The 27,046-nt window shown below is 34.9% G+C and overlaps 1 protein-coding gene and 1 non-coding gene across 2 annotated transcripts in view; both read right to left on the reverse strand.

Annotated features, from left to right (window-relative positions):
- Positions 1-2,937: 2,937 nt before the first annotated feature.
- Gucy1a2 (guanylate cyclase 1 soluble subunit alpha 2) overlaps positions 2,938-27,046 on the reverse strand; it is a 266,540-nt gene continuing 242,431 nt past the window's right edge. The window contains exons 7-8 of the mRNA XM_026399046.2: positions 25,693-25,847; positions 2,938-3,145 (exon numbers count right to left, since the gene is read on the reverse strand). Coding sequence (XP_026254831.1) covers positions 2,938-3,145; positions 25,693-25,847 — 363 coding nt within the window. The remainder of the gene's footprint in view (positions 3,146-25,692; positions 25,848-27,046) is intronic.
- LOC113189998 (U6 spliceosomal RNA) lies at positions 24,367-24,470 on the reverse strand. Its single transcript, XR_003301720.1, has one exon. It is a non-coding gene; the product is annotated as a U6 spliceosomal RNA (small nuclear RNA).

Here is a 27,046-nt window from a genome sequence, read left to right on the forward strand (position 1 = left end):
TTTTAATATTCCTTCTGGAATGAGTTAAATGCATTACATGAACTTAAGATCACTTGGCTTCTAAGTGGACATCACTTAAACTCCTTTTAATTTGCCACACTAAAATGCATGATGCTTCTAACAGTTTGTAAGTAAATGAGACTACTATAACAATATTAGACGAAAAAAAATGCCATCACTTGTTATAGTCACATTTCCCAAGGCAGGGGATGTGGACTGCATTTTGCAGGATGAATAAAAATAAATGCTTTTTTTCACAGCTAGAATGAAGAGACATTTTACATAGTACCTTGCAAATATATGTAGTAACAGTGTAACTGTAATAGTCTAATGTACTGTAATAGGTTGGCAAATGATAACAGATTAGACCTTGCCTCAGACTATCTCCAAAAATATATTTAGATTATAGAGTATGAAAAATGTGGTTTACATTCTGTCTGCAATATATAATAGATCTCTGGCATGTTCTTCAATGTGACATTTGTGACAGTATAAATGGCTACTTCTCTATGTAAAATCATATAAACTAATACAGAGTTTGTGATTCTTCTGACAAATTGAGAGTATATACAAAAATTCTTCTCTTGAGCCCTATCTATCACCAGTTCCCAGATAATGGAGTTGATTTTCAATGAATGCTTTTAAAATATAGATATTTCCTATAGATATTCTTAAGTACAGAGAGAATAACCATGTGTTTAGAATAGTCACTTAGACAAATCTTTACAAAAAGCAGATTGAATGATTCCTGGAAGTCTTTTTCAGCCTTATGGTTACAAAACACATTGTTTATCACCAGGACATTTATTGATGAAATATATCATAATAAGCTCTAAACTACCACACAGAGTAAGCAAAAATGACAGTGAGCTTGGCTCTCTCCCATACACCTGGGCTTTAAGAAGCCCCTGAGTACAGCTCAGGCATTTTCTAATATTGCCACGAGAACTGAGGTGCTTTCAGCCTGTTCTGCCCATGCTGGCTGTAAACTACTCATTGTCCCCTGTGAAGGAAGTGGGTTAATATCCCAGTCCCTTGAAGCAAACCTTTGTGAATTGTCCTCATGAGAATACCTTGAACCTCTCTCTCAAGGGGTTTAAAAGTGAAAGCTAGGCCCAGGGAAGAATGGGGCACGCAAGAGTTTAGAGAGATCAATGTCCGCGTCTTGGATTCTCCACATGAAGAGTGCTGCACTAATGTTCTTGTGGATCCCCAGGTGAGAACAGAGTTCAAATTATAAAAGGGGTCACAGTTATAACAAATAGTTGGCACATGTATAAATGTTTTCTTGTTGACACAGAGAACTTAAAAACATTAATTAAGTCTCACAGATTACATTGGAAATTAGTTAACATAGACCTTAGCTGAGTTATGTCACAACTGAATCATAATGCAGCTCAAATCCCTGAACAGAGAAGAATACATTGCATTCAGTAGACGTAATCTACCAATGACTACACCTGTTGGAGTAAGAAAACATTCTCTCCAAGGTTTCAAGGAAGCAAATGCTTCTAGCTCATTCACCTCAATAGAAATTTAGGTTTCATAGCTGATTCAAAATAGGAAAACTCTGACACACTGTGCTCCTAATATCAGTGTGCGCTATAATAATATTTTCATGCAAAGTTGATTACTGGGAACAAGTCTTCATTTTAGCAGAACATGCGAGGGAAACCTGTTGTAACAATGGTGATCATGAGTTCTAAAGATTAGACCTACTTTAATGTTCATGAAGATGATTCCATGAAATTAAAACCACATTGAGCAAACTGCAGAAGAACATTTTTGAAAAATCCCAAAGCCATAAAATACATGGTTTTCTTGCTTTGTGTTATGCAATAAGAAACAGCATTCTTGGAAAAATGGCAAAATGTCCTGACACTTCTTTGTCAGTAATGCCAGTGTCCAGGAATGTGCTTCTGAGAGTGGCAGTCAGCTTAGGAAATATCAACTGAGGAAGGGGAGAGAAGTTATTCACATATCATTTAGTAGGATGCTGTTTATTAGAATGCAGATTAATGTTGAAAAAACTACCCATATACATAAGTGCTAAGTTGAAAAGGGTCCAATGTAACAAAGCATTTGTTTTTAGCTGATATGTATTAGAAAATGGCAAAAGACCTTAATCTTAGTTACAGATACATCTGCGACTAATAAATTCCATTTCCTCTGGACTCCATGCTCCATAAGTTAAGTCTGAAAGATATATTTACTAAGCAGACATACAATGCTTTCTCAGTATCTGAGATCCTTGGTTATATGTATTCTCAGTCCAAGCACTAATCTCTCTAGATAAGTGAAACTATATTAGATTAGTAGGTTAGTATAATGTACCATCAATACAGTAACAGATTCCAAAAATCTAATAATGTCGTGTGAAATGTAATTATCTAGAAGAAGAGATATGTATAAAAATAGGTAATATCCCTAAAATATTTTGCTGAGTTACAATTCTTCCTGCTGGGAAGTTTACCACACTACCATGATATATGTATGAAATGTCTGTTCAGAAAAAGAAAATTAGAAAATATTCCTCACCTGCCAATTCACTAAATATAGGAATATATACTCAAAATTGGCTCTCAAAAATGGCACAAACATATACGGGAAGATACCTATATGCATGACAAACAAGAAAACATGGAGTCTATTTATTGGTTAGTTTTTAAAAGGGCCCATACTCATAATTTATATATATATATATATATATATATATATATATATATATATATAAAATCAAAAACACTCATGTGGATGGACATATCTGGTTTCCCCTCGCCCTCTAGCTTTTCAAGGATTATTGCCTGACATAATACAGAAATTCTGCTGCTTGTCCTCAGCAAAGCATTGAGAGAGGAACCACCTCTTTCCACTCTCCATAGTGATCCATGTTCTGGGCTTGTGCTTTTTGAAGGAGTCTTTGATCTGCAGCAGGTCTCAGAGGCTCGTCTCCCGGAGGAACATGGTGCCAATGTTGTAGGAAACCTTTTTTATTCTCGATGAAGAAAGAGAAGGCTTTGGCTGCTTTGGACCAGTCCTTACCTCCAGGAAATAGCAGATCCCAGGAATTTCTTTTGGGAAGTTGTCTGGAAGCTCTTCACGGGACCGAGGGATGAATGTAAAACTTTCTTCTCGTTTTAATAATCTAAGAAGAAAATATAGGTAACATGGATCAAATAGAAAGGGAAATGTGAATTAAAAAAATTCTGAAGGCTGAGAAAGCCTATCCATGACTGTGCACACACAAACACCTCTATTGACCTTCATAGGACTCTAGCTATGAAATGCTGACTCAAGAAAGACCCTTTCATGTTATAATGATGATGATGATAAGAAGAAGAACTGCTCAAAATATTTTACTCCTTAAAATATTTATCTTATTTCTCACTGAACAGCAGCCCTTGAAAAATATTTGTTCATATTTGATTTTTTCCCTAAACAAAGGGCTAAGAAAACTGCATAATAAGAAAACTGTATAATACAGGTTTTGTTTTAAACAGGCAGGATTTACTTGTCTGGTTTATAAACCTGCCTAAATTCTACAGCTTTCCTTTTATGTTTTGTAGACTCTCAATAAACTTTAAACATATGTTCTTTATGTCAAACATGAAATATTTATATTTGCAGAACATTTTGTGTCTCTAAGTGTCTGTGATATCTGGTTACTGACATCTATCAATACATATTTTTCAATTTCACCATCACTTATTAGTCAGGTAAGTTGACTTGTCCCTTGCAATCACACATAGAGACTCTTCAAAATAGTAAATTTGCAGGGGATTTATTCTTTAGACTTGCCAAGCTCCATGAAAGGTTCTGTTTGATACTCACATTTAAGAATGTAGCTAAACATTTTCACTGAATTCACTCTTTTTGGACTACTTAATGTTTAAGAAAATCTCCTAGATACTCCTAAGAATGTAGTAAGTAGAACACACTCTTTTGTTAACAGAAAAGGAAACAGGAAATAATGGAAAGAAAAAAAAATTTCCCTAAACAATAAAAAAGCAAAGAAATGTAATGTGAAACAAGAATAGATGCTATAAGAAAGCTAGACATAGAGGTAAATACAAAAAGCTGCAAAAGTTCAGAGGAAGAAAAATGTTTGGGGAGAGCATTTCATTAGGACACAGTTCTGAAGTCTACACTGAGTTTAGACTTTATTTGGAAGATACCATGAAGACAAATCCATCAACCTTTACCTAAAAGCAACTCATGCTCATATGTCAGGTTAATATTAACAGCAGCTCAGGTAATGTCAGGTAGGCACTAATGTGGGAGAAAGAAGTCATGCAAGAACAAAGGATGCACGAAAATTCAAGATCATTATAGGAGCAATGATGAGAGTCTCTATGCAAGGCGGAAAAATCACTTTTTCTCAATGGTCTGAAAAAAAAAGCATGCTGGCAGTAGTAATAATTGTTATGACATGAGCAGTCTGACTTGAGCATACCTTTATGAACCAGAGTTGTAGTATTTTGCTTTCTCAAGGATAAAGGAACAGTTCTAATTGTCTATTCTTTAAAAACATCATGCAATGATCATATTATTTTGGGACATAATAAAGTGAGGCTCATTTTGACATTTTTAAATTCTTTCAGAGTCTTATCCCTTTTATCCATATGACATAACCTTGTGCAAAAGCTAAAAATTTTCTTCTCTGCTAAATCTATGGAGGGTGGAAATGAGTTCAGAGTAAGTTAGAGTGATTTGCTCAAGGAAACAGCAAGACAGTAATGGCAGTGGCATTGGAATATAGATGTGTTAATTCCTAGTCAAGCTTAGCCCTACAGTAAATAATAAGACTGTTAAGATAGTTTTCCATCACAAAATAACTAAATTGAGATACAGGGGATGCATTAATGACAATTAGAAGGAAAATTTTCAGTATTGTTTGCATTTTTTTCATTGGCATAGTTATTAATTTTCACTACATATAATGTATAATTGGTCATTTCAGAAATAAAGTGTAAGCATAACTAAATAATAGTGAAAATACATATTGAAAAATATGGTAAAAATATTGAAAAATAGCGAAAATCCATTATTGTAGATTTTCAGACCCACATAATTTTGTTTACCTCAAATGGAAGAATTACTGATGACATTGGGTGTCAACCAATGATGTCAATCAATCAACAAACATTTATTCAGTGCCTGACATGCTAAAAAGTGAGGACACACAGAACAAACACATTAACAAACTTAGAAGATGAGAAATGTGCATAGAAACAAATTATGAATACATGACAATATATGATATAACATGTAATGTACTTAAAAAATGAAATTCTGTGGGATGGAGGAAGAAGAGATGACTATGGATTGAAGTACAAAGTCAAGAACCAGCACAGTAAAGTTCACTATCACCAGTAGTAGCACAGAGCTATAAACTCTGTTTTCAAAGCTTCCTTAAAGCCCCAAATCAGCAATTAGGAACTCCATTTGCACTATGCTTCCTTGTTTCTATCTTTTAAGTCTTCAAATTTCTCTTTTTTACATTTTGTGTGCCTCAGTGTGGGCTTTATGTCTAGCTATAATTTATATTCTCTGACCATGAAGAATCAAATTGGTGTTACATCTATGGACATACTTATAAATGATGGAAAGAGGACACCAGCTGCTTTGGATGCCAGGACTCTTTAAATAATTCACAGTACGTTGGCTTGGAGGAAAATCTTCACAACAAATGGGTTCCTTGACATTTAAAATAAATCTCATATACTAACACTAGAAAACATAGAGACAACAGCTTTAACGGGATTTTCTTTTTTTCCAAGTAAACATTTTGGTATCAAAAAACTAAACACAGTTAAATTTCAATAATAAAAATGAGAGCACATAAGGATAAACTGATTCAACCTCCTGTAATATCCAGGATTCAGCAGTCTGTGTATAAATGAACACTGATGTGCAATATTTAGGTGTCTTTCAGTACGATCATCTGAATTACTTACTGGAGGCACAAGGAGAAGGGCAAGGGAACATTTCATGCAGTGTGCCTGGTGATGATATGAGTCATGCTACTGCATAAATGATCAAGTGCATATACAGGAATTAGGAGTGTAGACCCTAATCACCCCAGAACCTCCCATCCCCTCTGAAATGCATTAAGTCCAACTCTCTGGTCTAAAGCTCTGCCTAAACGTCCATTTCCTAAGCATCACTGGACTGATATGGAAGCTTAGAGTCTACATAAATCTAAATTAATCCTGAGCTGTAATCCCAGGATGGTTGATATGCCACCTAGGAGTTTCAGCAACACGTTTTATAAGTATTCAGAAGCCACAAATCCCGGTTTACCTGCCTATCACCCTTGCTCCTATTAACAGGTACACACACACACACACACACACACACACACAAATTGATTTTTCAAAATAAAACTTCGCTGCTACTTTGGATGTCTGTGATACCATGAAGGTCTATGGAAAGGCTCCCTCCCAGCTTCAGAAATAAAGCTGGCCTCTGAGTCCTCTAGCCACTTGTTGGCATGTGCATTTCTGCCCAATTTTCCCCAGGCTTTGTGCTCAGTCCTATGTCCTCTCTTGGAAAAAGGCTTGAAACTTATATCGAGATACAATGATATAATGCAATTTACATTTTATAAGACCTGGAGTTTAAAAAAGGGAGAGAATAGAATGGAATCATAATAGGACATCTCAGAGATCTATTCTTGGGTATACTATCTTCTCCAAATCACACTGCAAGTGGCATATAAAATGCACAGTTTGGTCATCTATAAGGCAGAGGCAGGAATTCGGTCTTTTATTCTACTAAACTTTTGTCTCTAATTCTATACTTTGATTCAATTTCTATTTAGGAAGTCCTTGTAATCACTTGCTACTAAGTGCTTCACTTATGCCTGAAAGACTGTAGAATTTTGGCGAATAATCAGTCATGCAACTCTTGAGCACTTAGAGTCATCCAGTTCAGCAGTCAGTCAGTCACCAGGTAGTTATTAAGAGCCTTCTATGAGTGAGGTGTTGAACCAATACTTTCTACCATTGGTCATAACATTGACGGAACAGGAGGTGACTCACTGGACAGATGAAGGAATTTTTAGTTTTGTTTAAACTGTCTTATCATAAAGTAGTTATTTTTTATTAGCTGAGCTGACCCTATTGACAACTCCATGGATAGCCCCATGGATAGATCCAGCTCTAGACTCTGATAGTGACCAACTAAGGGAGTTTGGGCAACATGCTTAACAAATATTCAAAGCCAGACAAATCCTAGTTTACCTGCCTGTCACCCTTTCTTCCCTCAATAGTCTTTTCTATAAATTGATTTTCAAAGTAACAACATCTGCACATTTGAAATTATCATGTGCGACTGGACAATCTTTCCTTTATTGCAACAATTGGAAAGATCTGTATAATGTGTAGAGCTGTGAGAGTGACATTCCAAGGATGTTTATAAAGGAGTAATCACAACCTTGTCTACTAGTTTCTGTTGCTCACCAAAGGATGATTGAAAGTCAAAGCAAGAGGCAGTAAAACATAGTGCATCTTTCAGAGTTAAGAGCTGAAAAGGAATATGTGGATTAGTGATATTTTAAAGACTTTGTCTGAAATCTTTAGTTCACTTTCCTCTGCACTTGACTAATTTGTGCCTAATTTCTTGTTTAGAAATTATTTCCTGCTCAGTATTTGGCTGTTAAAGAACTAGCTGTCTCTCCGTTTACTAATTCAGTAGATGGAAACTTTCTCCTAGATTCTATCATCATCACCACCACAATTAATATCTTTGTCATCATTATTATAATCATCATCATCATCATTTTTCTCTCTGGTTATTATGAAGATTAATGATATGTGCCTCAGTGCAACTTAATTTAGTTGTTAAAAGACTCTTAGTAAAACATTTTAACTTATTGAGATAACAAATTATGTCATTTACTTTTGGGGATTTTTGTGTTATTTCTTTGATCATTTCCTATACTTTATGTTTTCTTTTTTCAGATTTCTGCTTAGCCAGATATTGGACTTTGTAAGTCAACCCTCCAATTTCTTTTCTTTTCTCTCTGATTGCTCCCTTGTTTTTCTATTATTCTTTCTGGAACACTGCCTCCATCATTATTTTCTAATACTTATACAGAATTGTGCAATTTTAGATACCACGCTTTTAATTCTCAACAGGTCATTCATGTTATATAATTGCTTCTTTTTTATTGTGTTGTGTTCTTATGTACTATTTTTTATCTAGGAGAAAATTGATCATCCTGTTATGGAGTTTGCTTTATTGTCTCTGTTTCCTCCAAATTTTATTGACTAGTTTTGTTTGCTTATTTGTTTTTGTCTCTTTCTCTCATGTCAAAGGTATGAAACAAATGATTAATATCTTTGCAAGTCTCTTTCTATTTTAGTGTGAGGCATTAAATGTGATTAGAAACTTTATGTGTGGCAAGAAATTATGAAATTATGGGTTTTCCTTGACCATTTTCTTAGGGCTTCCAAATATCAATAACTTTAGTGTCTTTCCTTTGGGGCCAGTTTTTACAAGTAACAATGCTCCAATCATTCCTGTGTAATTAAACGTGGTTTCCAGCATTATGGGTATTGAGTCTCGCTGTCTAGAATGTAAACTTTCACCTAACCCCCACTCCCCATATTTACCAGGTTGAATTTGGAGCCACTTTAGTTCAATATCTCAGGAGAAGAAGCCTCTAATATCCTTCTGGAGTTAGTTGTTCTCCAAAATCTGTTCTTCCTTTGTTTCTTAGTAATAAAGTTTTAGGTATGTACATGGTGCTTATCTAAATTAAGAACTATATATCTCAATTTGTCTTTCAACTAAGGTTCTGAGAGATTATTTGTTTAGTACAATTAGATACACTTGAAAAAGATTTAAATGTCACAAGTGAAATAGATTCCATTTCCCTTGGCAACTGACCATTAACATAAGCTGTCAGTATTAGAGTTTTGCAAAAGCAGGCTCCATTTTTTAGCCTCCCAAGTATCAAAAAGATAGCCCAGTATTGTTGACTTTTTCATATAACTCCCTTATCATAAATGCATTTTCAGGCATATATTTTCCAGTGTCTTAATATTCTAATCTACACTGGCCACAGAGGAAGGAGCTTGCCTAACTAGCCAGTTCTATATTTTAGTGGTAAGATTTCAAAATATTCAGCTTCCACCCAATTTTAATCCCTTCCAATGATTCTGTAATCACATAATTCCCTGTATTAACTCTCTTTCTACTTAAAATACCTAAAATGGTTTCTCTTTGCACCTTTTCTGAAATTCCTCTTAGTCACGTGTTGCACCTTGCATATTAATCCCCTAATTAGGTTCTGTGTGTGTGCACATGTGCCCATGTACACATTTGAATCAGCTGCTATTTAGATTCAGAGTGAATATATTTCTTCTAAGCTGCAGCCTCTTTTGTGGGACCTGAGATCAACATCCTCTGCACTAAGCCAAATATCACTCATATATACTTTCCTTCTTGCTTTTTAATACTGTTAAGCATACACATATATACACAAATACACATGTGTAGACATACATATGTCAGGAAAGTAATACATCTTTCATACTTTTACTATTGTTTCAGTAAATGATTAATTACAACAGTTAACTTCAGAAAAGAATAAGGATAAACTCAATTATTCAGTCTTCCATATTAAATTAGAAGTTTTTTTGTTGTTAATTATTCACCAGAATATCTTTTTGCTAAGAAATGCATCCGTACTGTATTAAAATGGCATTAGGTACTGTGTCTTTGAGTGCTGAAGGATGACAGGTTTGAAAATGAAATAAACACCAAGACAACTTGTGTTTTTCTTAGTGTTCTGAAGTTCCTTAAGTTTTCCTATTCAACTTTTTCTTTCCATCAGAGTGGAAGAAAAGAAGAAACTCTGCTTTGTACTTTTGTTCATGCTTCAATGCTCCAAGATCTCATGCTGTTTAAAGATAGGCCCAAATGAAACTAGAGTTAGTGAGTTGGCTAGACAGCCTAAAATCCCTTGAAACTCAATGATTCATTTTCTGGAAACAATACTCTTGTCCAACTAAGGAAAAGTAAGAACCTAGATCACTGTGAGTTTACAACACAGAGATCTCACCAGATTTTTATGTACTTTAAGTTTACTAACCTTTTTAGTTGCAGATTTTGAGGCAATATTGTAAGATTGTCAGTTTTTAGGTTCTAAAATTCAGGATAGTGGATAAGTTCTGAAAAAGGGATAGTCTTCTTATATGGCTACTCACATTCAGAAGGTAGAGAGTCTGATGAACATTTCTGTAACACCCCAGCTCATTTCTTTCTGCATCCCATCCTAGGTTAAGTACTGAGGGCAACGTGTGTTCATAAGAGACCCCACAATTTGTATGTCTGGTGCTTCCAGAAAGAGCTCATGTGGCCAAGTTCCTACTTGACTGACAAAACTGATACCTCTTAAATGCTTGAATTTTAACCTGCTGAATAAATGAAGATAATTCTACCCCACTGCCTGTTGTGGACACTGCCAATCAAATTTAACAGTCTAAGATCTTAATTTCCAATACATGCCAAGACACTTAAGATTCAAAACACTCAATAACACAATTAACAACCTAGACTTAATTGACATATATAGACTAAAGCACCCAACATCAAGTAGTTACACTTTTTTTCTCAGCAGCACATGGAACCTTCTCAAAAATAGACCATATATTATGTCACAGGGCAACTCTTAAACAATATAAAGGGGTAGAGATAATACCATGCATCTTATCTGATCATAATGGAATGAAACTGAAAATCAATGATAAAAGAAGGAAGGAAAAATCAAGCATCACTTGGAGAATGAACAATAGGTTGCTGAATGATCAATGGGTTTTAGAAGACATCAAGGAGGAAATTAAAAACTTCCTAGAGTTAAATGAAAACACAGACACAACATATCAGAATCTATGGGACACATTGAAAGCAGTTCTAAGAGGAAAATTCATTGCTTGGAGTTCATTCCTCAAAAAAAGAAAAAACCAACAAATAAATGATCTCATACTTCATCTCAAAATCCTAGAAAAAGAAGAGCAAAACAACAGCAAAAGAAGTAGAAGGCAAGAAATAATTAAAATCAGAGCTGAAATTAATGAAATTGAAACAAAAGAAACAATTGAAAAATTGACAAAACTAAAAGTTGGTTCTTTGAAAAAATAAATAAAATTGACAGACCCTTAGCCATGCTAACGAAGAGAAGAAGAGAGAGAACCCAAATGACTAGCATACGGGATGAAAAAGGAAATATCACAACAGACACATCAGAAATACAGAAGATAATCAGAAATTATTTTGAATCCTTATACTCCAATAAAATAGAAGATAGTGAAGGCATAGATAAATTCCTTAAGTCTTATGATCTGCCCAGATTGAGTCAGGAGGATATAGACAACCTAAACAGACCAATAACAATAGAGGAAATAGAAGAAACCATCAAAAGATTACCAACTAAGAAAAGCCCAGGACCGGATGGGTATACAGCAGAGTTTTACAAAACCTTTAAAGAGGAACTAACACCAATACTTTTCAAGCTATTTCAGGAAATAGAAAAAGAGAGAGAACTTCCAAATTCATTCTATGAGGCCAACATCACCCTGATCCCGAAACCAGACAAAGACACTTCAAAGAAAGAAAACTACAGACCAATATCTCTAATGAACCTTGACGCAAAAATCCTCAATAAAATTCTGGCGAATCGGATTCAAATACATATCAAAAAAATTATACACCATGATCAAGTAGGATTCATCCCTGGGATGCAAGGCTGGTTCAATATACGGAAATCAATAAATGTTATTCACCACATCAATAGACTTAAAAATAAGAACCATATGATCATCTCGATAGATGCAGAGAAAGCATTCGACAAAGTACAGCATCCCTTTATGTTCAAAACTCTAGAAAAATTAGGGATAACTGGATCATACCTCAACATTGTAAAAGCAATCTATGATAAGCCACAGGCCAGCATCATTCTGAATGGAGAAAAATTGAAGGCATTCCCTCTAAGATCTGGTACAAGACAGGGATGCCCTCTCTCACCACTTCTGTTCAACATAGTCCTCGAAACACTGGCCAGAGCAATTAGACAGACGAAAGAAATTAAAGGCATAAAAATAGGAAAAGAAGAACTTAAATTATCACTATTTGCAGATGATATGATTCTATACCTAGCAGACCCAAAAGGTTCTACAAAGAAGCTATTAGAGCTAATAAATGAATTCAGCAAAGTGGCAGGATATAAGATCAACACGCATAAATCAAAGGCATTCCTGTATATCAGCGACAAACCCTCTGAAATGGAAATGAGGACAACTACTCCATTCACAATATCCCCCCAAAAAATAAAATACTTGGGAATCAACCTAACAAAAGAGGTGAAAGATTTATACAATGAAAATTACAGAAACCTAAAGATATAGAAGAAGACCTTAGAAGATGGAAAAATATACCCTGCTCATGGATAGGCAGAACTAACATCATCAAAATGGCGATATTACCAAAAGTTCTCTATAAGTTCAATGCAATGCCAATCAAAATCCCAACAGCATTTCTTGTAGAAATAGATAAAAGAATCATGAAATTCATATGGAATAATAAAAGACCCAGAATAGCAAAAACAATACTAAGCAGGAAGTGTGAATCAGGCGGTATAGCGATACCAGACTTCAAACTATACTACAGAGCAATAGTAACAAAAACAGCATGGTACTGGTACCAAAACAGGAGGGTGGACCAATGGTACAGAATAGAGGACACAGTAACCAATCCACAAAACTACAACTATCTTATATTTGATAAAGGGACTAAAAGCATGCAATGGAGGAAGGATAGCATCTTCAACAAATGGTGCTGGCAAAACTGGAAATCCATTTGCATCAAAATGAATCTGAATCCCTATCTCTGGCCATGCACAAAAGTTAACTCAAAATGGATCAAGGAGCTTGATATTAAATCAGAGACATGGCATCTGATAGAAGAAAAAGTTGGTTATGATCTACACGCTGTGGGATTAGGCTCCAAATTCCTCAATAGGACACCCATAGCGCAAGAGTTAACAACTAGAATCAACAAATGGGACTTACTCAAACTGAAAAGTTTTTTCTCAGCAAAAGATACAATAAGAGAGATAAACAGGGAGCCTACATCCTGGGAACAAATCTTTACTCCACACACTTCAGATAGAGCCCTAATAACCAGAATATATAAAGAACTCAAAAAATTAGACAATAAGATAACAAATAACCCAATCAATAAATGGGCCAAGGACCTGAACAGACACTTCTCAGAGGAGGACATACAATCAATCAATAAGTACATGAAAAAATGCTCACCATCGCTAGCAGTCAGAGAAATGCAAATCAAAACTACCCTAAGATACCATCTCACTCCAGTAAGATTGGCAGCCATTAGGAAGTCAAACAACAATAAGTGCTGGAGAGGATGCGAGGAAAAGGGCACTCTTGTTCATTGCTGGTGGGACTGCAAACTGGTGCAGCCAATTTGGAAAGCAGTATGGAGATTTCTTGGAAAGCTGGGAATGGAACCACCATTTGACCCAGCTATCCCCCTTCTCGGTCTATTCCCTAAAGACCTAATAAGAGCATGCTACAGGGACACTGCTACATCGATGTTCATAGCAGCACAATTCACGATAGCAAGACTGTGGAACCAACCTAGATGCCCTTCAATAGATGAATGGATAAAAAAAATGTGGCATTTATACACAATGGAGTATTACTCTGCACTAAAAAATGACAAAAATCATAGAATTTGGAGGGAAATGGATGACATTAGAGCAGATTATGCTAAGTGAAGCTAGTCAATCTTTAAAAAACAAATACCAAATGACTCCTTTGATATAAGGGGAGGAAACAAGGACAGGGTAGGGACGAAGAGCTTGAGAAGAAGATTTACATTAACAGGGTTGAGAGGTGGGAGGGAAAGGAAGTGAGAAGGGAAATCGCATGGAAATGGAAGGCGATCCTCAGGGTTATACAAAATGGCATATAAGAGGAAAGGAGGGGTAAGACAAGACAATACAAATGGAAGCAATGATTTACAGTAGAAGGGGTAGAGAGAGAAAAGGGGAGGGGAGGGGAGGGGAGGGGAGGGGGGATAGTAGAGAATAGGACAGACAGCAGAATACATCAGACACTAGAAAGGCATTATGTCAATAAATGGAAGGGTAACTGATGTGATACAGCAATCTGTATATGGGGTAAAATTGGGAGTTCATAACCCACTTGAATCAAACTGTGAAATATGATGTATTAAGAACTATGTAATGTTTTGAACGACCAACAATAAAAAAAAAGATTCAAAACACTCAAAAGTCTTATGCACCAACAGAGAGAACCGTAAAAAGAGATGACAAATGAGAGATTAGGAAAGATAACTGGAATCAGCTCATGTAAATTAAATAATTGCCTCACTTTTTTTTTAACTTCTATGACCAATCTTTCTTAAAAACAAATCCATCATTATCCTGGTCTTTCTGTATAAAAGATTAGGGGGAAAGTGAAAAGAATAAAAAACATAAACATTTATTTTTTAAATGAGCAATACTTAGTTGATTTCATTTACAATTAAGACCAGAATTAATTTTAAAGATTTCTATGTCCTTTATACATTTCTAAATCATTCAGAAGTAGAGGAAGTCCTAGGTATGTTAGAAGAATAGCAGAATTGGAATAACTTCAGTCTCAAAAAAAGTAAATCAGTCTGAGAAAATGTTTGGAGTCTATAAAACAAATAGCATACTTTTTGTCGTGAGACATGAGAAAATTAGCTAATTGTTCTAAATAGTCACTTAAATTATCTGGTTCTCAATTTCCTTGAGAAAAAAGAAAGGGCTCATTCTAATTTATTTCAAAAGTTGTTTAGAGTTCTAATAGTCAGTGAAGATTGAGAATTTCTATACTACTCAGATTATAGAGGGTCATATAAAGCAATATGATCAAATATGTTAGTTTTATACTAGCAAATGTGAAACATTTTCAAGAGCTCCAGGGAAAACAATGTTGTGTAAGAAAATATCACAAAAACTGATTATAGAGTCATGGGTGACTCATGCATGAGAAATTGCTGCATGTTAGTCAGAGGCAAGAATGGATGGTTGAGCATAGCAGGTAGAGCTATCATATTTCTCCTAGTTAACAAAGCATTACATACAAAAGAACAGTGAGAACTGACAGCTAAAAGATTAAGGTCCAATTAAGACTGGTTTCAATTCTCTAGGTTAAAAAATGAGTTCTCCACACATAATATATTTTATTAAATATTAAAATGTATTTACATAGCAGAATTCACAATTTTTAGAACGCATAATGTGCTTTTTTAAAAAAAGAGGTTAGTTAATATAACAAAGCAATACATAAATAATATAATGTAATTATGTAGTACATCTTTTCATCATCTCTTTTAAAGGTTGTGTATAAAGAGAAAAAGGAGAAGTACAAAATTATAAAGAAGCTTGACTATATGCTAAACCTAAAAGTAAGAACTCTAAAAGAGGGAATATATTTTAAGACATTATTTTCAAAAGTCAGTAAATTTTGTTTTTTAAGCTTTGAGGCCCAGTGTTGACCATATAGCATATAAAATGACAATGTGTTCATCCTCTGTTGGCCAGAATAATTAGTTCTTTAAAGACTTTCATATCTTGTATACTTTCTTTCTATGCCCAGGACCATGCCCTAGTTCATGACCCCACGTCAGGCCTGGGACAACAGAACAGTCAGCCCACCTCTAGTACTCCCCATTCTACTCCTTGCAAATCATTGCTTCTTGTTCCCAAGCTCAGAACACTTCAGTGGGCTTCTAATAGTACACAAGATTCTCTTTTATGTGACATCAGCCTTCCTGGATATTAGAAATGTAATTTTAAAAGTACACATCTTATTTTGGAACACTTTCAGACTTACAGAAGAGTTGTAAAGATAGTACCATGAGTTTCCTTAAATTCTTTGCTCGGTTTTCCCTGATGTTGACATGCCAGACACCCCTAGCAAAACAAGGGTTTGTCACCACTAAAAACTTAACAATGATATATAACTATGAAATAAATTAAAGACTATTCTAATTTCACTGCTTGTGGAATCTCTTTCCTTTCTCTATTTCAGGGTTTAGTGTAAATTTTTTTTTTAATTTTAAATTATCTAGACCTAATTGAGTTTTATAATTCATAAGGAAACAGATGATGAAACTATTGAAATGTGACTCATCCAAGGTCATAAGCTAATTAGCAGTAGTGTGAGGAATGTGAACTTCATATGCTTTTATTTGGTCATTCTTTTATTTAATCAGTCTGTAGTGGTTCTTAATATTTTCTGAGTCATGAGCCACTTTAAAAATCTAATGAGAGTATTAGGGAAAAAAATCTCTCCAGAAAAATGCACATGAGTATGCATTGAAAATGCTTCAGAAGACTCATAAACACACTAACCCAAGACTTATGAAATGCTACACCATCCCCCAACTAGGTGAGGAGAGGACTTCCTTATACTATTTAGTAATAATAGGTCCTTATCAGGGACTAACAGCAGTCTCCTTCCACTTTCAAGTTTGAGCCTACCATACAGCCCAAATCTATGCCAAATCATTAAGTAAACCACAAAGAAAAAGCATAAATTGCCAGACATAATCTTTCTTTTCATGTCTATGTATGCTTTTCTGCATGTTACATATTCATGTTTTTCTCATTGATTCTTACAACCACTCTTAGCAATTAGATCTTGAGATGAGTGCTCCCTTTAGAAGGCAAGTTTTACTATTATTTATTCCAAAAAGTAACTGCAATATTGCATTCTGGTCCTCAAGATTTCACTACCATATCCTTAAATGTGCTGGTAAAAATATACAAAATAATTGAGGAATAGTCTTGAATGTTGAAAAAAATGGGTCATGTTTATAAAATTACATTAGGGAGTTGGGAGTGTGGCTCAGAGGCAGAGCACTTGCCTAGCATGTATGAGACACTGGGTTTGATTCTCAGCACCACATATAATAAATAAAATAACAACTTAAAAATCAACAACTTAAAAAAAATTAAAAAATACATTAGGAAGGCTTATGAATCCCAATCCACAGACTTGCATTTTCTGGGCAAATGCTATTTAATATGGCAAGGAGACAAAGAAAGAAAGAACAAAATAAAAATGTCTAAATGAGTAGACTACCTCATTCAATTTTTCTATATGTGACTTTTATTGGCACTTTCAAAAGGGTAATATTAATGCTGTTGTCTATAATTGGAAAAATAGAAATATAATTCTTGAGGCAGAGCTCAATTTTCCTTTTGGGAGAACTATTTAGTCATTTGTCTTTACTGATTATATTTCGTTTGTGAAATATAGTGTTTACTGTTTGGTTGCTTCTAGAGAGAAAAAGATAAGGTGATCAATAAAGTTATTTAAAAGACTGACAGGGTAGCAACATTGCAGCCTGAATACTTTTTATTTTCCTTAATTATCAAGTCATGGGTGTGTATGAGAATTTTGATTTGGACCAAAAAAGAGAAAGAAGTTATTGATAAACTGCTATGCAAGATTTCCTGAAATTTCTTTGGACATATTTTTCCCACAGGAAGTATCCTCTAGAAGGAGAGTAAATATTTATAACATAGTATCTCACCAGTAAGTATATTGACAAAGTAACAGAAGTGGATTTTCTAGCACTATTTTTGACTATTGTTAATGACTATTAACTTTTACATGCAAAGAAAAAATATATCCAGGTGATTTCATCTTTCTTCAGTTATTCTAAGTATATTTTCAATATATGGGAAAGATGTATTCCTTTGAACTATCATTAAGTAAATTCTAAATTGTAGGCCTATATTTCCAGGAACTTATAAACAGTAGAGACACATACTTGAAAGGTTGCAGCCTCATAGAAACTGTCTCACTTGGAAGCCTCCATTGGCCATGGCTTTGCCATATACTCATGATTGATCCAGGGATAGAGATACTGATGTGATTAGAAATACAAAGACTCCTAGTAAACCTTTTGGAAAGAATATACTTCTTTTTTGTAACCCTGAGTATGAAAAGAACACAGAAAATCAAGAGTGCAACCTTGGGGTATGCGGGGTCTATAGAGGAAGACAGAAAGAAATCTCCCTTACTCTGATTCTTGTCTGCTCCCTATTGCTCCCTCATTTAGGAAATATTCTGGCCAAGGTAGAAATTATCTATAATTATTTTTGCCAGTTTATTTGAATTAGTTATCAACTCAATGAGACATTTGGCTATGGATACCAAGGATCTACAGTAGGGCAGCTATGAATTTAAATTCTGACTCCCACACTTTAACTGAATGCTATTGGGGACTTATGCAACCTTTCAAAGTTCAAGTTTCTTCTCATTTGAAAAATAAAGAATAATAACAGTGCTTACTTCACAGGCTTGCTGTGAGGCATAAATGAGCTAATGTGAATAAATTATTTAAAGAGAATAAGTAATTCAATAAATGTTTGCTGTGTTTTCTGTGGCTACCAATGAGATCTTAGAGCAAAAATATGCAGTATTTGATCATCTGGGTGACGAGTATCTCAACCAAGATTAGACTCAGTTCTCCTAATTTCCAGGATAGGGATTTATGCACGGTATCAAACTCTATCATAAAATGCGATCTGTGGAATTTTAAGCCTGGTGCTAGTGGTCTGAAGATACTTGTAAATTAAATATTGTCCAATTTCTTTAAAGATTGTATAAAGGTAGCTATATCTTAGGACAGGATGTGAAGTGTGAGGATGGTATTCCTCTTTATAAATATTCCATTTCTATAAGGACTGATACTTTGATTCCTTCTCAAGTCAAAGAATCTACCACATCTTAAATAGAGAAGTACAAATCACTCCTGTAACAGGTGTTTCTCTTTAGGAATCTATGTCTTTAATCCTAATAAAAATCCTTTCTACATCAGATATTTCATCTTGCAAATGTCCCTTTCTTCCTCATATTTTGCTTATATAGTTGATATGTGAATATATCCATAAAACAGTTCTTAAAGACAGGAGGTGGGTAGAATTGAACTATATTTCAGGCATGTTTTAGCCTTTAGTTTCCATTCTTGTAGACTTAATAATCTCTGCCCCACAAGATGTTCACATCCTAATCCTGAAACCTGTGAATATGTTAGGTTATATGGAAAAGAGAGATTAAGACACCTTCAAAATGAAAAAAAAGTATCCCGGATTATCCAATGGGCTCAATAAAATCACCAAGGTCCTTAAAAGTGGAAAAGGGAGGAAGAAGAGTCAGAAAAAGAGATGGATGATGGAAGAAGTCAACACACTATTCCCAGCTTTGATGATGGAGAAAGGGGGTTATGGACCAAGGGATGCTGGTGACCTCCTCTTGAATCTGGAAAAAGTAAGAAAGTGCATCATCTCCTAGCACTTGCAGTAAGTGTGCAGCCCTAATGACAATTTGATTTTACCAAGTGAGACCCATGTCAGTCAGACGTATATCCTACATAACTGTAAGATTTAAAAAAAAAATATATATATATATATAGATATAGATATAGATATAGATATGTTGCTGAAGCCAATAGTAAGCAATTAATCTAATTAGAAAGTAATTATTTCTGTATATCTATAAACAAACATCTATTTATGTATTGATTAATTGAAATAACTATGGAAATCTGCTTGAATTTGGGGATTTTTCAAAAGAAAACAGCCAGTTTTAATCCCATGACTGAGTTAGATCATCAGTAAGATGCCTTTGCTAATAAAAACTTATAGGAGAAAAAAACTGATCACTAGTTCAGTTCTGAGTCAGAACTTAAATGGTTTGGGCCAAATTGCCAAACTCACTCTATGCCCAGGATTGTCAGCTGAGGTCTGTAATCTAGTTATCACTCATCATTCAATGTGGCTAAAGTGATAAAACATGAGAATCAAGTGAAGAAATAAGATGATCTTTTTATTCACAGCAAGAACAGGATGAAGCAAATATCTACTATGTTCCAAGTACAATGAGCTATATAAACATCACATTAAATCCTACCAGCAATTTTCTGAAATAGGTGCTCATTATAAAGATGATCAAACTTGGTCCAAAGAAGTTAAGTTGCTAAATTTTGGAGATACTGAGTGTGAGCCAGGATGCTAACTGAGGCATTTAATTCTGAGCTTGTGCACTTAACTGTTGCTCAATTCTGATCCATTGTATATTCTCTAATCTAAGGGGCTGCTCATGTAGCAATACTGAGAAGGCAGCACGGTTTTAACACTTTTAGAGTGAAGGAAAAATAGACATTACAGAAAGTCCAGAAGTTGATCAATTGTAAAATGAGAAAAGCAAAAATGTTTAAAAGTTAAGAAAATTTCATATCAAAATAATTAAAGAGTCTTTCTTCATTTTTAGTTTGCATATAGCAAGGAAAAACAATTAACTCTGCTCAGGCAAATCATTCAATTATTCATGCCACTTCAAAATTTGCTGAAGCCATTCTTAATATAAACAACTATTTCATTTTCACACATCAGTAGCACAATGTTATAACAATTGTTTGTAATATGTGCATTATTTTAAAATAGGAATGAGTAGGAATAAAGATGAGTAAAAATATCACATTTATTGAGGAAATATGAAAACATCAAATGTGGAAAACTTGAGACTCCATAAAGATTTCTTTTTGTGGAAGAATAAAATTAACAATAAAGTGCTCTAGGTGAAGAGGAAATAAATGGTCCTCGGGCATTACTGCATGCACACAAGATGACTCACACACATAAAATCTAGAAAAATGAGGGCTCTCTTGCCAAAGTCGTGGTCTTGATTTTACAGACTTTATTCCCTGTGTCTACAATGACGTTCAAGATAAACAACATTTGATCACTTTGATTCTAGTAACCTTGAGTAAGCTATTATTGTCTTGCATGAAATGTAATCTAATGTGGACAGGTAAATAATGTTCGTAAGAATACCCTTTCTAATATTAGAAAGTAGAAAATAAACCTACATGTTCATCAATTGAGGAATAAATAAAAAATTAAAATACAGAGTAGTTATACACTAGACTGTCATATAGTCATTAAATGATGAGTTAAAGTTGTATGTTTTATCATGGATAGATCCTAAAAGTATGAATTATTCTTTAAAATAATTCAAAATTAGAGAAAGAGTTATATAGTAAAATACCACTTATAAAAACTTAAAAAACTAAAATAAAATTATATTGTTTATGAATACATACGTAGAAAGTCAATATACAAACCCCTGGATTTTAGACCACATCTAATTCATTCAGATATTTGTTTCAATAAAAGGGAGGGACTTTTCCAAAGAGATGTTTTATGCATTTCCATTTTTAAAAATAGCTGATGCAAATATGGTATTAAACCAACAGTGAGATCATAAAAATGCTATCTTTTAGCTTTCTTTTCTTCGCAGTTGTCATAAGTATTTTTTAATCAATTACTTGAGTATTTCCAGGTAAAGCATATTCTGAATCAACTATCTAGAAAATTATTTCAGTTTATCAAAATATCAAATTAATCCATTCTCAAAAAGTTTATGATAATCAAATAATTTTACTAAAAATAAATTGTGTAAGAACCTCTCTAAAGTTTTCAAGATAACCAGGAAATACTGGACATTCTACAAGATTTAATTTCAAAGATGAAAACTGAAAATGTCAAGCTCTCATAAGCTTTAAACACAGTTTTACTTCAAAAATTCTTATTTGCTCCGAGAGGTCAAATTTGCCATCTGATAGAGCATGTCCCAGCAAGTTCAATGCTAGCATTTCACTTTGGGGGTTCAGTGGAAGGAGAAGTACATTCTATTGGCTTATAAACTGCCTGTGTAGCCTGGAATAGCAGAATTTCCCAAGACTGGACTGTAGAGATGAGGGTAGAAGGACACAAGAGTGAGTATTCAGGCACAAACAGACCCACACACTGAAATTCAATCACATTGAGATCTGAGACTCTGACTGTCCAAAGATTTACCAGGAGCTAAGTTACTCTCTTTCTCTCTATGACACACCTGATTAAAATGAACATCAAAGTCACTGAGTACAGCCACTCTGCTGAAGCATGGGAAGACAAGTAGAAACAGCAGGTGGTTGGGACTGTCAGTGAAATGTGGATAGCAGAGCCTGCTCTCAGCTATTGGATTGCTTCTCTACCTCAACCTGGCCCAACCCTGCAATTGTTCTCCTTCCTATAATCTTTTAAAAACACAAATTTGGTCCAGCCCCTCCTCTGCTTTAAACATCTCAAGGTCATTTATTGATCTTAGGGACTAGGTAGTGTTGTGGTTTGGATATGCAGTCTCCCACAAAAGCTCAAGTGAGACAGTGCAAGAAAGTTTAGAGGTGAAATGATCGGGTTATGAGAGCCTTAATTTAGTGCATTAATCCATGGATAGGGATTAACTGGTTGGCGGTGACTATAGGCAGGCAGGGGTGGGACATTGGGGGTGTTCCCTTGGGGTTTATATTTTGTCCCTGGTAAGGAATGCTCACTCTCTGCTTCCTGATTGTCATGTCCTGATCCACTTTTCTCCACACTCTTATGTCATGATGTTGTTCTGCCTCACCTTAGGCTTAGAGCAATGGAGCCAGTTGTCTATGGACTGAGAACTCTGAAACCATGAGTGCCAAATAAACTTCTCTCCCTCTAAAATCGTTCTTGTCAGGTCTTTTGGTCACAGTGGTGAAACAGCTGACAAAAGTGGATAGAAACCCCTGAATGTTATTTACCTTGAGCTGCTGGTCTGATTTCGGTTTATTTCTCCATCCTTTTTTAGCCTACCCTTCCTCTTGCTCTAATACTGTAATTCAGGGTTTCTTGATCTCCACATTTGCTTGTAATAGTTACTTATTTACTCAGGTACCAGCTAGTCTTTGATCTCCTTCACAAGGACAGAGATCAGATTTAGGCTCTGCATTATTGTATCCTTAGTGCCTAATATAGTGTTTGGAATATAGTAGATGATCAACAAATATTTGTTAAAGAATGGACGGTTGATAAGGCATAGGTAAAGAGTGAGGAAGAAGTTATTTTGAAGATAGACTGAATGTTCAAGTATTGTATAATTATTAGGAATAACATGATTTGGGGCCAGAGTTAATGTATTTTAGAAACTACCCACTTGGCAGCACAATGTGTCTATCTATGGCTCCATTTGATTATTTTGGCAGGTCTTGGGACAATAACAGAACAAAATGCTCCCATGTTTGGAGTTGTTGGAATCATTTAATTCCACTAAGGATCATCACAAACTCAATTAACGTAAAAAAATATTATGAAAACTCAGAATCGGCATCAAAGGGCACAGGTCTTGTGTGATTTGGAGGGGTTCCTTTGGGATCACACGTAAACAAAGCCAGGAAGAGTTATGATGTCTAAGCTGAGCGCGCAAATTTCCCACACCATTGGCCTATTTTTTTTGGGGGGGCGGGGGTATCGGAAATTGCATTATGGAGCACTTGACCACTGAGACACATCCCAACCCTATTTTGTATTTTACTTTTTTAAACATTTAAATGTTTTTTTTTCTAATTAGTTATACATCACAGCAGAATGCATTTTGTTTCATTGTACACAAATAGAATCAAACTTCATTTCTCTGGTTGTACACTATGTAGAGTTGGACCATTTGTGCAATCATACATGTACCTAAGGTAATGTTGTCCTTCTCATTCCTACTCCCATGCTCCCTCCCCTATCACCCTCCTCTTTTCCCACTCCAAAGTTCTCGGAATTCTTCCCCTGCCCCCACCCCGCCCCCCATTATAGGTCAGCATCCACTTATCAGAGAGAACATTTGGACTTTGTTTTTTTGAGATTGGCTTACTTCACTTAGCATGATATTCTCCAACTCCATCCGTTTACCTGCAAATGCCATAATTTTATTCTCTTTTAAAATTGAGTAATATTTCATTGTGTATATATACCACAGTTTCTTTATCCATTCATCTATTGAAGGGCATCTAGGTTGGTTCCACAGTTTAGCTATTGTGAATTGAGCTGCAATAAACATTGATGTGGCTGTGCCACTAAAGTATGCTGATTTTAAGACATTTGGGTATACATCGAGGAGTGGTATAGCTGGGGCAAAAGGAGGTTCCATTCCAAGTTTTCTAAGGAATCTCCATACTGCTTTCCAGAGTGGTTGCATGAATTTGCAATACCACCAGCAATGTATGAGTGTACCTTTTTTGCCCTGCATCTTCACCAACACTTACTGCTACTTGTACTTTTTAAAATTTTTAATTCTAATTTGTTATATATGACAGTGGGATGCATTACAATTCATATCATGCATATAGGGCACAATTTTTCATATCTCTAGTTGTATACAAAGTATATTCACACAATTTGTGTCTTCATTCATGTACTTTGGACAATGAAAAAATATGGAATGCTTCACAAATTTGCATGTCATCCTTGCACAGGAGCCATGCTAATCTTCTCTGTATTATTCCAGTGCTTCCAAAGTGAGTGCTGTTGCTTGTATTCTTGATGATTGCCATTCTGACTGGAGTATGTTTTGTATTTTGTATTTTATTTAGAGACAGGGTCTCACTGAGTTGCTTAGCATGTCGACATTGCTGAGGCTGGCTTTGAACTCTCGAACCTCCTGCCTCAGCCTCCCAAGCCACTGGGATTCCAGGCATGTGCCACCGTACCTGGATCTTTGGCCCATTCTTTACATGTCATCTCTTTCTAAAAAGTGAAGCTTCCACAAAATATATACATCTACATTGTTATCCAAATATGAAAAATAAGTATTAACACCATCATGGGAAATATTGTGATCATGGTAAGAAGACAGAAATGAAATAATTGATTTAAGTTCCTTGCTCCATGAACTAGAGCACAAAGTACCATTATTGAGATCTCTACAAGAGAAGTTGGCCACTTATTTGAAATATGTCTCTATTGTTGAGCATTTATTCATTAATTCAATAAACATTTGTACTGTATTTCTATCTTGTGTGCATGTACAAATATGAAACAATAAATTATACTTTTATTTATAATTATAATGCACCAATAAAAATACAAACAAACAAACAAATATTTGTAGAGTGCTTGTTATGTTCTATGCATTTTTCCTAAGTCCTGGGTTATAATGATGATCCAAATCAACATTGTCTCTGCTTATATGAAGCTTAAATATAGTAGGGGAGAGGACATGAACCAGACATAAAATAAGGATAATTTCAGGAGGCCAAATTGTGTAGTACTGTCAAAAATGACCTTTAAGATAAATACAGTTTAAGTTTTATTCTGAACTCAGTATATATCTTACTTCAGAGCTCTTATTTATTTATATTCATTATTCCAAAGAATGAAAACAAATGAGCTACCTTTCTTATCTTATCCCTTTGATTGTTATAAACATTGAGGAAAATTTTAAAAACATTGGGATTTTACAAAAGTGTAATTCAGACCGTTAACATTTGCTCTCTTGTATTTTAAACAGATATACTGCAGAGAGACAGAGACTGTGGGGAATCACAAACCTATATTTACCTCAGTCAAGTCAGATTTTCCATGCACTCTCTCAAGGTTCAAATAAAAGTCTGTGTCACAATTATTATCTTTTAGACTGGGTGGATCTACATATAATATCTTGGAGAATGATAAGATGAAGAAAAATTCTTCTCACAACAGGATATCAGCTCTAGTCAAAGTCAGGGGTGGGAGGACAGAGGGCAGAGAACACTTACTGGTAGGTTGTTGGGCTGACGTTGATACGCCGAGGATGACTTCCAGATTCGAATTTGCTTGCCAGAGTGACATTATTTCCAAACAGGCAATATCGTGGCATTCTCACCCCAACAACACCAGCCAGCACGGAGCCCGAGTGAATGCCTATCCTCATCTAGAAGAAGCAAATGGAAAGGATGAGAAAGTTTAGGGACAGATTGGTTTCCATTTGATATGCAATTATTTTATCAAGTGTACTGCCAATTATTAAATAATTAAACTAGGAGCTCCTCAAAGATAGAAACTGAGCCTTGGTCATTTTTGTCAGCCTCATATCTGGACCATTATAGTGCTCTATGAATACAAATAATGTGAGATAAATGAATGAATGGATTAATTATATGAAAAATCATGTATATTTTGTTACATAAATCCTTTCAATGACTGGTTAAATGAGGTTTCATTTGTACATGATATACTCTAATACACAAAAAGTATATTATCTCCATGTTCTCCCTGCAGTTACTTTCACATGAAACTCTACTGTATCCCTTCATAGCAGTGAAAATGACTGTAAGTTAAATATTTATGTTTAAATGTTTATATTTGTTTAAACGTTGGATTTTCCCATGAGAGAAGGGTATGTGTGTGTTTTGTGTGTATATATACACAAAACACACACACATATGTATATACATATATATTTTTTTCCTCTTACTGCTGAATATTCAGTAGTTAGAATAATACCTAAAGCTAAGCAGGCACTCAAAAATTGATACATGTAAAATAAATTGTCTGAATTCCTCAAGATATTATTAAAATGGAGTTACAGAGAATTCAACCCTTTAGTTAGCCAAGGCATTGACTGAAATGATTAAGAGTAAATTAAGTACTGTATTTACTCTCTGAGAATCTGACAATGATTAGTCTCCTCCAGGCCTTGAAAGAACTCTGAATATACACTTGCTATGCCCTCAAATGTGGTCACAGTGGTGAAGTTATATTGACATGGTCTGCACCCTAAGTGAATGGAGGCTAACCCTTAGAGGGAGAGGGAGGATATCTGACCCGGAGACGCCCACGAGGCTCGCAGACTGTCACTCCTTCACTATCATATCTCCCTTGCCACTACTGCTGTGAAGATTAAAAAGTCCCTCTAGACCCACCCTTCTTATAGAACTGGATACTTTTACACATCTTGGTCTGTAATAAGACAGGTTGAAATGAATGATCTAACTGCAACTCTCAATAACATCACATATTTTTAAAAAACTGACTATAAAATTTATTTGGAAATTAAATGGGGTAGGAAGAATCAAGAAACACTAAAGAAAGAGGAAAAAAGAGCACATGTCTTACCAGATATCAAGTCAT

This window comes from Urocitellus parryii, chromosome 4 (assembly GCF_045843805.1).
Source record: "Urocitellus parryii isolate mUroPar1 chromosome 4, mUroPar1.hap1, whole genome shotgun sequence".
Taxonomy (NCBI): Eukaryota; Metazoa; Chordata; class Mammalia; order Rodentia; family Sciuridae; genus Urocitellus; species Urocitellus parryii.